Here is a 15853-nt window from a genome sequence, read left to right on the forward strand (position 1 = left end):
CTCTGATTCTTTTTCTCCTGCTGACCCAAACCAAAGCATGTCTTAAATATTGACCCAACATTCCTACTTGAAATAGCAGGCATGTAATTCACGGAATTCTGCGAATCTCAAAATTGTTAATTCCTGGATTTTTGCGAATCAATAATTTATATTAATACAAAATTTTCTCAGAGTTCCGCTACTCAAAATTTAAATTTTGTTACTTATGCAAAATCTCTTTTAGGAGACATATATTCTGGCCTTACCAACATTTTCTCTTATTTTCTTCCTAAGCATAATGACTTTTTTTACAACTTAGAGAATAACGTAACTTCATTTAAACTTTTGGGGGAAAATTCCATAATAGTTAGGCAAAAATTATGGAACTGCTGAGCCACACACAAAGGCATTCTAAAAATTTAATTTCAAAACAGTAAATATTTAAAAGATAGTTCGTTAGAAAAAGTGATGTTTTTTTTTCTCATTTTTTTTAAAGCTTAAATTTAAATGAGTTACAATTATGTTTCATATTCCTATTTGTAACAAGAATTATTTAATCTATGTGATATATTTGCCTCTTTTTTTATTTGGCCATAATTAAAGAAAATAAATTTTTAATCTGATATTATGACATGGAAATTTCAAATGGTGCATTCAGTAATTACTTTTCAATTTGCTCGATATTGTCTTAAATCTGTGTTTGATCTTTTTTTTTCCAATTGCAATTAATGCAATTGATTTTATTATGGTTTTTGAATATTTAAAACATCATTACGCCACACAAATTTGAATAACCACTTTTTGATATGCTCAATTTGAATCTATGACATTTTAAATCTATACAGTTATTCCATTGTTTTATTGGCTATTATTGCTATGAATTTTCTGTGTTTTTTATATCCCTTTATTGTTTATTTTTTATCATGTATATTTTATATATTATTATAACGACGCAAAAAATTTAATTTGTGCATTTATTAGCGGCTTTCTGTCGCAATGATGTTGCTGTTTTTTTTATAGACTTTTTTCACAGTTATTGCTACTGATATCCTCTTGGTTTTTTGAATCCCTTTATTTTCGAATGATTATTTTTAAAAAAACAAGGAATTTGAATTCACATTTTAGCAAATATTTTTTGATACACTCAATTTGCACTAAATTCGTGCGGCGTGTTGATCAGATTTTTTTTCCTTGGCAACTGTTGATTTTCACATGATTTTTTTAAATCTCAATATTTTTATTATGATACGAAAAATTCAAATTGTGCACCTGAGTATTCACTATTTAGCTCAATAATTCTATTAATTTTCCAGCAGTTACTGCTTCTAATTTTTGCATATTTTTTAAAATCTTTATATTTTTAGTGCGATTTTATTTGTTTCAACACTTGAATCTCAAAACATACATATTGTTAACCTTTTTTTTTTTTTTTACAACTCGATTCGTGTAATTTCGTCTTAAATTCACACAATTTTATCATCAGTCTTTTTTCAGTAATTGCCATAAATTTCACCGTTTTTGAAAATTCTTTTTGAAATTTTCTTATTGCGGTGGTGATTATCAGACTGCGGAAAGAGAGGAATATATAATTTTTTTCAATACATAGATATTTTGTAAATTTTACTTTAGTACATAAATATGACAGTTTTTTAAATATTTTCTATGACTAAAAAATAAACTATACACTGAAAAATATTTTTTTTAGATAATTTCTTCTACCAATCACATGTCTGAATAGTTAAATCTCGTAATTGTCACTGTTCCAGACGAATTGCGGGAGATAGACGTGCTGCGATAATTAAATTTTGGGAAATTTTACTGATGCACTTTCATTTCAGTTTAATTAACAGAACATAAGCCTTAAAGTTTGTTTTGTGCTATATAAAATTATGTGCTGCAAAATATTGTAAATTAAAAAGTTGTAATAATTTGTCATATGGAAAGGTATGTTATTTTTTTATGAATACAATTATTTGAATAATCAGTTGAATTGTTTGTCCAGTTGCCCAAAAAAAGTGGTAAATTAATTTACCTTTCAAATCTAATAAATTAAATATTAATTATGACCCCAATGAGGATGAAGTAATTTATTAGTGTCAGAGTTGTTAGTGCACAGCTAATTTATATTTTTATGAAAAAATAAACAGGATCACCAACTAGTATAAACTTTCTGTAACATGAATAGTTTTGATTGTAGTATTATTCATTTTGTATACTACAGAAAAATTTAATTTACGTTTTTTTCTTCTTATGGTTTTATCTATATTATATTTTCTTTTCCTATTTTCCATTTGTAAATGATGTCATTTCTTTATTAACATTATGGGACTTAATAGAAAAACTCAGTTTTTTAGCAAAATAATTTATGAATCAATCGTGAGCAGTAATTAAATTTATTATGAACACTTGTATTAAGAAAGTTTTCTTATACTTTTATGAACTCGGATTGATAGTTTTTATGAACTAAATATATATTAAAGCTCTTTCAATTATTGAGTTAAATCATTATTGTTGGAATATAAATTAGATGTTTCATTTTACATTTTAATGTTACTACAGAAAGTACTAGGCAATATTTCCCTTGTTACTGTAGAATTAATAACTTGTGAATAAATCAAAAGTTTTGTTAAAGGTCTGCTTTTTTGCAATATAATATGTTAACATGCCTCTGTGATTAGATTTTGTAAGAAATTTTTAGGTTGTCTGTTGCATATTAATCATAAAAATGTTTAAAGCTTGCAAAATGCACAGTTTTTGCACCATATACACACTATCAGAGATGTAATATTATTACAATAAAATGTCTGAAGTGAGACTTGTTAGAAACTTAAAATTATTATTTCCCATTTGTTTTATTTTATGTATTCAACCTTTTTTTTTAGGGATGAGAATAGTTCTTCGCCCAGTTCTCCAGTTGAAGCTAAAAAAGATTTTGGTAGTTATGTATTATCTAACATCAAAGAACCAATTGAAGTTATTTGTTTGTCTGATACTGATCTGTTAGTATATCATTAATTTGCATTAAAATATCATTCATTATAATTTTATATAAAAGTCGTAAAAAATGTACAGTAAACTGTTTTATAGTCTTTATTCATTTTTAGGGAGCAAGCTGATTCTACATCTAAAAGCCCAACTCAAGTGGAGGAACAAAAGGATACAGATTCACACAGTTTAATGCCCTGCTTCAAAGCAGCTAGTTTATCATCAGAGTCTGAACAGTAGGTTAAGTCCTTTATGCTTTTGCGTTAATTTCTCTCTCCATATTTTGCATCAGTTTTGTGCGAGCTTTTATTTTAACATCGAATGATTTTTTAAAGAAAGCACACATTGAAGAATTAGCCCTTTTTTGTTGATATTACTTATTAATGAATAAATTTAGTTTATTGGTAAAAAGTTAACATGCCCCAACAGGTGTGAAATTTTATTTAAAAAATGTGTAAAATGATGTTAGAGTATAACATGGTGCGTAGCATTTTTAAAAAGTGCTTAAAGGTACTTATTATCAATTTTTGTTTTTTAAAAGCCCTTAAGGATGCTTTTTTATTGGGTGTTTTTAAAAGGTGCTTAATTTTCCCTTTTCTAAAATGAGATTTATGAAAGGTAATATCGATTTTTGCCACGTATTATGTAAAAACGTGCTTTTTCCATTAGCATTTTCAGAATTCATTCAACCGCAATCAATTTCAGCGAACCACCAGTCCATAGCGTATGAAAGCAGCAATCACTTTACAGGTTTGGCGAAATACTTGCGAGACCGCATGTGTGTCTAGTGAGCTGAGTTCGGTGAGATTCTTGCATTCTCATGTGCAACTCTGCTGCATTTTGCAAGATATTCTTAATTTCAAGCTTCATATTCCACCCTCTGAAATTGAACTGAAAAATCTCTTGATCATTTTTTGATGGCTAATATAATCAAGAAGAGTTCTTTGTAAAATTCTAGTTATTTTGTCATGATCATGTAGAGTCTTTGAAACTTATTTTGCATTTTGTTAATGTACATAGTACTTAAAAATATTTTTTGAGTGGTTAAAAGGTGCTTATTTTTTGTTGAAAGATTTGGCTACACACCCTGTATAACCTATCTCAACCTATAATAACCTATCTTGATGTCTTGTAGAAATTGTTTCCCCTTCTTTTTACAGTGAGTGTTTTTGTAAAGTTCATTTTCAGGTAATGATGTGGCCTGCTATAATTGAGAAATATGTTGTGCAGTTGTGATATTTTCTGAGTATGTAACCCAAAGATTGCAATCACCATTATGTTAATTTTTACTGCTTTTTATAAATTTTTGCAGGAATAGTTCTGCTTCATTTGGTGAACATACCCAAGAGCATGCTGAAAATTTATCTGAAACTAATTTAAAGGCTTATGATAAAAATATACATTCATCTTCACAAAATCTGTCCATCAACGATCAAAAGAAACAATACGAAAGGAAACACCAAGAAAAAGGAGCTCTGGAGAACTCTAGGTAATCATCCTTTCAAAACGTTTATTAAATTAAAAGTAAGTGAAATTTGTTGGTTTTCTATTTTAGTTGATATCATGGATTCTTTAGCCATCATTGAAAAAAAGTTTTTTTTTTTTTTTTTTTTTTTTTTTTTTTTTTCCATTTCAATTTGGAAAGAAAAAGACTACCAATGAAGGAGTCAAATATATTTATTTATTTTTAATTATCTGATAAAATCTGTCGGAAAATATTTTCCAAGAAACAAGTTCATAAATAATTTTCAAGTTTTATAAGGTAAGAATTTTTAATAAATGTTGAACAGGTAAGTTTTCTTTAAATCTTGAATGTGTGTTTGCTGTCATAATTAAAATAAAAAATTTATTACTCTTTACACATCATTAGTTTTATGCCTATGAAATAGTCATATATTCTTAATATTAAAGAAAAGCTTTAGAAATAGATTTTTTTTCTTTGTGGACAAAAGGGATTTTAAAAAGTATCTTTTGAAATCTTATTGAAAATTCATCACTAAGATATGTTCATAGTAAATGACTGTAATTGGAGCTTAAGCAACCTTAATATATGTTTTGCTTTGTTATAAAGCAGAAATGTACTTTTTTTAAAAGATGCTCAATTTTTATGTTAAAGTTATTTTTCTAGAACGTTTTATTATTTTTTTAGAAAAAGAAAAAGTTTAGTATCAAATGAATATTCAAGCATTTCTGATTGTGAAGAGTCATCTCATTGGAGCTCCGATGATAATTCTCTACAAGCATCAAAAGCATCCTGTTTTTCAGAATCCCCACATGTTTTCAAGCATGTGCCGTTAACTGATACTAAGTATTTTTTTTTAACCTAATGTTTCATCTGAATTTTTTTTTCTTATGGTGGACTGTGATATTCATTTCTTAATATAAAAAATTTGATTAAAATTTTTTTTCTTCCCTGCATAAAGTTCCCTGGTTAAGGTAACATGTTCAATTCTGTCACAGATTGAAACTGACCCTTTTTGGTATATACACCCCTACTGAAGCTAGCCTTCCATTTTTCTTAAGAATTGCGGTCAAGGGAAAGGACATGTCATTCATGTTAAGCAATTTAGGTACTACCAAAATTGATAAGCACTACCAATATGAAAAGTTTTGGACATAAATTGAGGTATTATCCTGCTTGGAAAATATTGCTTGGACCTTCAATTTTCTCTACAAAAAGTAATAAATGGGTTTCTGGTATTCTTTGCTAATTGGCACCATGGAGGATATGCCGAATTAAGTTGACCACTATAGCTGCCACCTTCACACACAATTAATGAGCCTCTACCTTGCTGTATAATGGAGATGAAGTATCACTTTTTCTGGGAGCTTGTCATGAATGTTTTGTTCTTTCCTTTAATTTCAATCCCCAAGAAATATAGTCAGAGTTGGCTTTATTTCATTAAGAAACTTTTCTACCTCCAACTTACAAAGCTGTTAAGTTCAGTTTCTTAACTTTCTTATGCGCCTCTTATTTTTTTTGACATTTTATTATTTTATAAACTTTGATTATTATATTCACTTAGTCGTTTAGGTGAATATCCAAAATATTTTTTGTATTTAATTTGATTTTGATTGTATCTGATTAAAAATATATATGGATAAATATCAGTGTTGGAAATGTATGAGACAATGGCTCTTAATGTTAAAGAAACATTAGTGCATGAAATACTAGTCCACACATATGTTAGATAATTATTTTGTTTAGCCTAGTTATTATTAATAATAACTCACAATTATTAAAAATAACTACTTTATGTGGTAAATGGGATAAAAATTGCACATAAATCAGATAGTCAAGTATTCCTTTCACATGTTTCTTTTAAAGGTGTATAATCATTTAGTTAATATTTTTAAACAATAAAAACAAACTAAGATTTAGTTTAAAATGACTTACAATATTATAACTAAGAGAATATAGCTAATCTTCGAGACTATATTAATTTTGACATTGATTTAATGTTAATAGAACTAACTATAAAGGTTATTTTCATTATGAGAAAAACTATTCTCCTGATTTAGGTGAGAAAAATTATTAACATGTAAAGGTTATCTTAGGAATAATTTAAAAAAAAAAAAGAAATTCTTTAAATTATGTTTAAATAGTTTGGTTAAAATTCTTAGCAATAACTGCCTCAAAAAATTGTAGGGAGAAAAAAAAACACCTAGATTTTAATGAAATTGTCTCAAATTCAGCTTATCAATAACTTGTTACTCATACCTCACCAGTTGTAGCATTACCATGTATATCAATATGTTATATATCATTATTACCATTGTTTTGAGAATGATAAATAACTACGAAGACTGTTGAAAAAAAAATCAAACAATGGCGTGAATTTCAGACTAAGTTTTTGCAAATCAAGTAAGCCAGAAAATATTTTCACAAATACATAAATTCACAAGAGTTATTATTTTTTCTAACCTTTTTTTTTTTTAAATATTTAACAAGGAGTTTGTTTGCTTGCTGTTTCCTTTATATATTTTTTATTCTTTCAGTGATCCAGTATCATCCATTCCTCTTGTTTCTGAGTCTTTAAAGAGGAGTTATTCTATGACTGATGAAGAATATTCTATTCCTTCCTTAAAGCGAAGTCATTCTAGGACTGAAGAAGACATTTCTACTTCATCTTTAAAGCAAAGTCATTCCAGATCTAAAGACTTCTCTACTCCTTTCTCAAAGCGAAGAAGTCATTCTAGGTGGTCTGAAGACTCCTCCACTCCTTCTTCTAAGCGAAGGCATTCCAGGACTGAAGAAGACATTTCTACTTCATTGTTAAAAGAAATTCATACAAGTTCTAAAGATTTCTCTACTCCTTCCTCTAAAAGAAGTCATTCCAGGACTGAAGAAGATGTTTCGACTCCTTCTTTAAAAAGACACCATTCCCCAACTATAGAAGACTCTTCTACTTCATCCTTAAAGAGAAGTAATTTAATTTGTGGTTATCCCCAAACAGAAGATAACAGAGACGTATCTGCAAACCTTTCTACGTTAGACAAGTATCTATTTACTGTTCTTAAGTGTGCCTTTATTTTAAAACTCTCATTCTAAATACCAGCCAGTTTCATGTCTATTATCCTAATTTGTTAATTTATGAAGATTTCATGATGTTTATTTTTTAATATCTCTCTCAACTGGTGGTCTGAATGCATTCTGACATACTATGATAAGGGTTGTAAACAATTGTGTTAAAAAATTTTCGGTTACTCTTGTTTCTACTTAGGGTTTTTCTTATGTTTATTGATAATTTTTTTATTATTTTGTGTATGTTAGAGTTACTCTCAAATATTTTTTTCGAAAAGAAAAATTAATAAAATAAAACTTAGATAAGCATAGTGATTAATCTACTTTCATTAAACTTTTATGTTGCTGAAATTCTATTATCCTGAGACACTTTTTTTATTATTTATTTTTTTAAAAAAAAAAGATATGCTGGTTGTTAATGAATTAGTAGTATATCAATATTCTATTGTGCGAAATGTTGAAATAGAAATTATAGTGTTAAATTTGGTTAGGGTGTGAAATGTAGGGTGTTTAAATTTTGAATAAAAGTAAAAACAGTAAAATGTCATGCAATTAATTAAAATTTGGTTGATAGATTACAGGAATTACATCACTCAGAATATCATATGTGGGAATTTCATTTCCTATTCACAATTAATTATTATAGTAATTTTTTACATAAATTATTTTTGATATTTTAAACCACCAAACAACTTATTAACAAAAGTAATGTTTGTTAAGGTTATGTTATGCATTGGGTGTGAATTTTACGGTTAAATTTGTCATATACAAAAAATCTTTTTAATTATTTTTTATGTCTTAAACTATTACTTCTTGAATTATTTTTTACTTTCATCCATCTTCTTTTTTTTTGCCATTTTGCACTCTCATGCTTAGACTTTGTATCTTGCATATTATTTGTGGACAAGTTTTTTCTTCAGTTTTCAAGTTAAATTGAAGTTAATAACACTTAGTAAAACTCATTTTGGACTAAATAGATCTATTTGCTATCAAAAGCCATGGATATTATCTTTAAATAAAAAGATTATCTTCCATTTAATTTGCAACAATCTATGTTAAATTTTATTGGATAATTTGTTTTCCACACCTTCCATTGGGACAATTCAGAGTAAAATGTTATAATGTTGAACAGTGACATTTTTTGTGCTTCAAACTATCGGAATGATTTAGGAGATTATAGATGGTATTTAAACATTCATTTTTATAAGTTTAAGGTTTGCATTAACTGTAACAAGTGAGAAAAAAAGTATTAATGTGATATCTAGGAAATCTCAATCAACTATTGTTACTAAATTTAAATTATAATTCTGACTAACAAATAATTACAAGTGTTAGATTTTTTAACAAAATAAGTTACTGTTATAAAATTTAATATAACTCTTAATTAGAATGCAGTGAACCAATATGTATATTTTATTTGTAAGAGTCCTAATTCGTTTATTTGCATTTGTTATACTACGATTTGTTTCCTTGTAGGTCTTTATCGTCAGTTCCTTCTCCACAACTTCTTCCCCCTGGAGAAACTCTTCTACCTCAACCTCTTTCATTCTATAAAATGGTTCCACCTCCTTCATTAAAGAGAAGTCATTCTTTGATTGAAGAAGATTCTGAAAATAACAACAAACATTTGTTTAAAAAATCAACAGATAATCACGAGTCATACAAGTAAATTTATATTTTTTGTTTAACGTGCAAATGTTATATTTATAACTACTTTTTTGTGTGCATAAAACTAGTTTTACATAGATTTTTATAATTTAAACTTTTTTTTGTTGCTAAAATTTATTTAAATCCTCTTAATTGTTTCTTATTTCAATCATTGTTGGAAAAAAAAGATTTTTTCTTCAAAAAATTTAAATATAAATAAATTAAAGAAAAATTAATTTGAAACTAGTTATCTATTTTTTTAATGAAAATGTTAAAAATACTTTATTCTCTAAATTAAAAGTATTTAAGTAATTATAAAGTATTATAGCGAAAACTTTTTTTGACTATTAATTAAAATTGTCAATTAACACTTGAAAAATATAATTTTTTCTTCCAAAAACTGGCTTGCATGATAAAAAAGAATAATGAAAAGTTTTGAATGTTAACTTTTGAACATGCAATTAAAAATTTCATAACAAAATGATATATTTGTTACATATGTAAAAGAATAAGTTTTCCTTTGTCAGTATGTATGAAACTATCATTCTTTTGCATTATTTAATGTCATTAATTAGTTATTTATTATTGTCATCAATTTATTACCAAAAATTATCGAGTTTAAATTTTTTCTCTCCATTGAATAAATATACATTTTTTTCTTTTCACTTAAGGACTTTGAAAAATGTAAGATCATATATTTTTATATTAAAAATAATGGAATGATGAAAAGGACTAAAAATTTCAAATGAACTGCATTCATCATATAGTGAAGTGAAGCTATGTTTTAAAACAAATGATTTAACAACAAATGAAGAATAAATTTAAAATTTAACACACAGAAGCTTTAAGAGTAATAATACTTATAAATAATACATCATTTAATAAAATAATATTGATTGATAACATTGGAAATGAACTACGAATACTTTTCAATATTTTTTATTTATTCTCTTTTACATTTAAGCATTGTATTTTGTAATTATTAAAATTTTTAATAAAAGCATACTGCATCCATATGATAAATTGTTTACACAAATCCCAAAAAAGCACCTTATTCCCATTTATGCATTTAATTGGTCCAAGCATAACATACTGTTTAATGAGATTAAAAAACAAGGAAACTTTTGTCTTAATTTGTCCTATAATTACATTTTTTAAAAATAATTTTAGAAAACTGTCAGAACATAGAGTTGGTGTGTATTTTAAAATTGTTTAAGTACATTATAACTCAATTTTAAATTTACTAACATGAATTATTTTATAAATATATTTTTGCAGAAGAGCAATAAAATACAGTAAACCTTGCTACAACAATATTTTGTGGACCAAATAAATATATTGTTGCTGAATAAATGCTTGTTCTGAAATAAATGCATTTTTGATTACAAAACAAACGGACTGAATTAATTTGTACTCTCAATATGTTAAAACCAAACTGTATAAAAATTAAATATTAGGTATATAGAACTCCATTAAGTTTTTCCTTTTAATATCTTGCAGTTTTACTTCTTCTGATTCACCGATTATTAGAGGAAGAAGAAGCTTGCCAGCTAAAACTAGAGAAGATTTTTCCCCCAGTTGCAACTACTCTACATTTCATTCAGCTGGACATAGCTCCAGCTTTCAATTAGACACTCCTAAACGCGCTTTAAATTCTTCTGATAGTTCAAGAAGGCACTCTTATCATGATAAGTACTCTCCTCGATCTACTTATAGATCTTGTGCAACTGATCAAACACCATACAGTCCAACTGACTCATATCGCAGACATAAAAGATTCAAATCTGAGTTGCCTTATTACAATCCATCAGATCTTTTAACCTTTCAGTCTGACGTAGGCTTTATAGATTCTCATTGCCATCTTGACTTTCTTTTTGGTAGGCTGTCTTATGATGGTTCTTTTAAGGATTATCAGAAACAGAATAAAGACTCATTTCCAGTTTGTTTTAAGGGATGCATAGCAATATTTTGCAATCCGCCCACTTTCATCAAAAGGGTAAGTAGTGTTTTTCTGAAATGAAGAAAGTTTGTCTCTAAGTTTTTGCTTTATCATCCTTAATTTTAAACTAATTTTAGATAATTGAAGAGTTTTTTTTAAATTATATTTTTTATGCAAGTTTAAATGTCATATTTATTTCATACACTTTTCCCCGACCCTTGGACTGCCCAAGAAACATTAAATTAGTTCCATTTAATTTTCTTTGGTGTATTTTTCTTGGTTTTGTGGGATTTACTATGGATGAGAGGTTAACTGGGAGCTGAGCAAGGTCACCTAAATCTACACCGAAACCGGGCATGTCACTGTATTTTGTTTTGAAGTTGTATTTAATTAAAATTATTAAATCAAAGAAAGCCATCTAAAATATGAACAATCACCGTCTGAGTGTCCCATGGTAAAATTATCCAACGTTGACTGGTCCATGACAATAAAAAGTTTAGGGAGTTAGGGACAATATAAAGTTTAAAGATTTAGTATATAATACTGATCTTCATAAATTTGTGCTATCAGGAATACAGGTAATAAAATTTTAGGTTGGACTTTACTGATAAGATTAAAATATTATTAATATTAAAAAACCCTCAAAACAAAACATCATTTTTAAATTGGAAAAAATAATTATTGCATTATTTCTTTAGATATAAGTATTTATTTAGTATTTAACCTTAGACAGAAGCCTTTATTTTCCTACATTTATTAAAAGTAAGAATTGTGACTTTTTCATGTTTTTAAATTTTATAAAGCGTTTCTTAAAAATAAAAGTATTTGGGGTTGAGACTAATATTTGAACTCTGGGATTGTGAAAAACGTGTATTTATATCTACTTTTTAAAATTAAAGAGTAGATATAAATGCATGTTTTTCACAATTAAATCGGTAATTCTTTCTGAAGTCTCTTTAAAATAAATTGGTGAAGGCTTTCTGAAAATTAATAGCTCTGGTATCTTAGTTTTTGGAAATATATTTAAAAGGTTTTATGGACCAAAGAGAATTTTTCCATGTCACTCATAGTGTTTTTTTAATAAATTTTTTAAGTATAAAAATAATACATTACTTAAAGATTTTATTGCATTGTTACTTAAAGATTTTATTGCCTGCCTTTAATGTTTCTGCTGAAAATGTCTTTTCGTTACTGATGACAACCCATCTATAGTAAATGAGAGTTATAGTGAAAATTTTCATTTGACCCTTTTAAACTCCTGTTTAATGTTATTTCTTATACTTCTGTTGAAGAACTGAGAAATCGGTAATTCATATATAGTGGACTTAAATTCCTTATTACAGGTATTTAAATAAATGGTATAAAAGTTTAGTAAATGTGATATGTTAAAAAGTATATTAATTTTAACTTTTAATTAAAAATGGAGTAATATACATAATTGAAAAATATTGTTGCTGGATTGAATCATGCGAGTAGTTCTAAAAACAGATACCGGAGAAAAAGGAATTGGTTGCATAGAAATTTCAACTTTTAATTAGAACTTTCTACAAGAAAGATGTAAATTAACGAATTCTAAAAATGACAAAAATTGTAATAAACATTTTAAAAATTTAATATTGGATGAAAACCACTTTTATATGTTGTTACGAATTTCCGCCTGACCAGAAAAGGGCATTGTAATCACTCACAATAATTCTGTAATCACTTATGTGGCAGGCAATGGATTGAACTGGATGGCTCATTGGCGAGCCCCATTTCGTATCATATTGATTTATTGTTTTATTATTATATGTATTAATGTTATTTAACATTTCAATTAAAATTTTTGTCACAGTAAGAAGTTAGCTATAAATTACGTACTATTGCAATAACTATTTTCAACAATGCTATTACAATATGCTAAAAAATATTTTTCAATGGTTTTGGATATAGTGAACCATTGTTTACAGTGGACTTATTGTTAAGATCGCAAGCAGTTCACTATAGCCAAATCTGATTGTGTATTCAGTGCGGTCTATTTAGAATTTAGTTGCATATATTTTGTATTCTTAAATGGTTTATAATTTTTTTATGACTGCTGATTTCATTTTAAATGTAAATGTATGTTTAAATATATTTGAATTATTTTAATTGAGTGTAAATTTAATGATGAGTATTATATATTTTAAATGAGTATATTTTAAAATTCAACGATTTAATTTATATTTTTTGAATTAGTATAATGAATTTAACGATTTGGTTTATCTATTTTAAACGAGGACTTGAATTTTAGAAACGTTTTTGGCAAGATCTTCTTGCAGAAGAAAATGTGTGGGCATCATTTGGTTGTCATCCTCACTATTCAAAGAATTACAATGATGAAGTTGAAGAATCTATAATGAGAGCATTAGATCACCCCAAAGTCTGTGCCTTGGGAGAAATTGGGCTGGATTATTCAAGAAAGCAAGTCTATTTTATAAATTTTTTAAATGTGAACTTCGTGATGATGATCCTGTAATAAATGTTTTTGTAAAATTTAGCAATCATATTGGATATTCAAAAAAGTAAATATTCATTATTGCTTACAATATGCCCACCATTTGTATATTAGATCAATTTTTATATATATATATATATATATATATATATATATATATATATATATATATATACAAAATGAAGATAAAAACAAGGAGAAATTATAGACATAAGAGAAAAAAAGTTGGGGGGGGGTAAATAATAATTAAAAAAAATAACAAACAACTGATTACAAAAAAAAAGAAAAAAAAGGATGAAATTTTATTTAAAAAACCGGAAATATATCTATATATATAAAAATCTCTTGTCACAGTTTTAGTGGTTAAACTCCTCCTAAACGGCTGGATCGATTTTGATGAAATTTTATATGTATATTCAGTAGGTATGAGAATAGGTTTATAACTAATTTTTTTTTCATTTTTTGGACAGATTTAACGTATATTTTAAATATATCTTTATTTAATCATATTCCAATCCAAACTAGACATAGAAACCTGATAAATCAAAAAGTAATATTCACGCACGTTGCAACAATTCACTTTAAACTCTAATACTTATGCTCGCCCTTAAAAGAAGAGCATCAAATATATTTGCAAGTATGTGAATAAAGGCAGTGATATGGCAGTATTTCGAGTTGAAAATACCAATGTGACCGCTTTTCCAGTGAATAACAACGACGAAATAACGCTCTACCAAATTGGCCAGTACATCAGCTCCAATGAAGCTGTTTGTCGCAACTTTGGATTCCCTATTCGTGATCCTACCGTTAGTCATTTAGCCGTCCATCTTGAAAACGGTCAGCGCGTATATTTCACGAACGAGACAGCGATTGACAGAGCTATAAATCCACCAAGAACTACACTCACCGAATTTTTTTGAATTGTGTAATCGTGCGGATGCGTTTGATGCCTTTGCACAGACATTACTCTGTTCAGAAGTACCACACTATTTCATATGGGCTCAAACAAAAAGAAATGGACTTCCCGCAAGCAAGGCACACCGATGAAGGCAGTTGTCCCGGTTTATTCAAATCAAACGCCTTGGGGAGAGCATTTACAGTCAATCCAAGGCAGACTTAGTGCTTTTATCTTCGAATGTTGTTGGTTAATGTCACCGGCTCATTGTCATTTCAAGATATACGTAAAGTCGATGGACATCAGCATCCAACGTATAAACGTGGAAGACGACAGTGGGAATGTATGTTTGCTGAAGCAGCATTGAACTGTACTGAAAAGCAAAATCGTCTACTATTTGCTATAGTATTAACTACATGTTACCCGGCCCGAATAGAAACGTTATGGGATAATCACAAAGATTCAATGACTGATGATATACTGTATCAACATCGCACACGTTGCAACGATCTAACGATAACATTCAACGATGCTATGTACAATGAAGCACTGATGGCTATTGAGGATTTTTGCATTATTTTTACCAACTTGCCTCTCAGTCATTTCGGCATGATTTCGCCAAATCGATGTGCATCTGATTTATTAAACACTGACATGAATCGTGAATTTCAAAACAAAACGGTAGAAATGGCAGCGATTGTTACTCGCAATGTTTCACTAATAAATGAGGAACAAAAGAACATTTATGACCGCATTATGCTCGCAGTTTCGGCAGGACAAGGTGTTTTTTTTTGGATGCACCAGGTGGAACTGGCAAAACATTTATTATTTCGTTTATTCTCGCTGAAATACGATCAAATAATGGCATAGCGTTGGCCGTTGCATTATCTGGCATTGCGGCAACTTTATTGGGTGGAGGCAGAACAGCTCATTCAGTATTTAAGCTGCCACTTAATATTCAAAACAACCCAGACGCAGTGTGCAACATAAAAAAGCAATCGTCTATGGCCACAATGTTGAAACACTGTAAAATTATCATCTGGGACGAATGTACTACGGCACACAAACAGTCGCTTGAGGCGTTGAACAGGACATTGAAAGATATAAAAAACAATGACAAATTATCTGGCGGCACTCTGTTACTCCGTTCAGGTGATTTCAGACAAGCATTTCCCGTCATTCCGCGTTCAACGTACACTGATGAGATCAATTCTTGCTTGAAATCATCTCCACTGTGGCGTAATCTTGAAAAAGTTCAACCAAAAGTAAATATGCGAGTCCAAATGCTTCAAGATCCATCTGCTGAAACATTCTCAAAACAATTGTTAGACATCGGTGATGGAAAAGTTACTAAGGATGAGACTGGACGCATAAAATTACCGGACGATTTCTGCGCAATCATTGATT

General features: G+C 28.2%; 1 protein-coding gene across 6 annotated transcripts in view; it reads left to right on the plus strand.

Moving 5' to 3' along the window:
* LOC107452386 (uncharacterized) overlaps positions 1-15853 on the plus strand; it is a 31092-nt gene that overhangs the window by 7940 nt on the left and 7299 nt on the right. For 5 of the 6 annotated variants that reach the window (XM_043048283.2, XM_043048289.2, XM_087157499.1 and 2 more), the window contains 8 exons: positions 2862-2978; positions 3084-3200; positions 4277-4453; positions 5114-5272; positions 6964-7464; positions 8966-9154; positions 10637-11132; positions 13348-13517. In XM_043048283.2, the coding sequence (XP_042904217.2) occupies positions 2862-2978; positions 3084-3200; positions 4277-4453; positions 5114-5272; positions 6964-7464; positions 8966-9154; positions 10637-11132; positions 13348-13517 (1926 nt within the window). The remainder of the gene's footprint in view (positions 1-2861; positions 2979-3083; positions 3201-4276; positions 4454-5113; positions 5273-6963; positions 7465-8965; positions 9155-10636; positions 11133-13347; positions 13518-15853) is intronic. The other variant, XM_087157500.1, reaches the window with a different exon arrangement.

The sequence above is a fragment of the Parasteatoda tepidariorum genome, chromosome 2 (assembly GCF_982258835.1).
Source record: "Parasteatoda tepidariorum strain Cologne lab strain chromosome 2, Ptep-v5.0, whole genome shotgun sequence".
Taxonomy (NCBI): domain Eukaryota; kingdom Metazoa; phylum Arthropoda; class Arachnida; order Araneae; family Theridiidae; genus Parasteatoda; species Parasteatoda tepidariorum.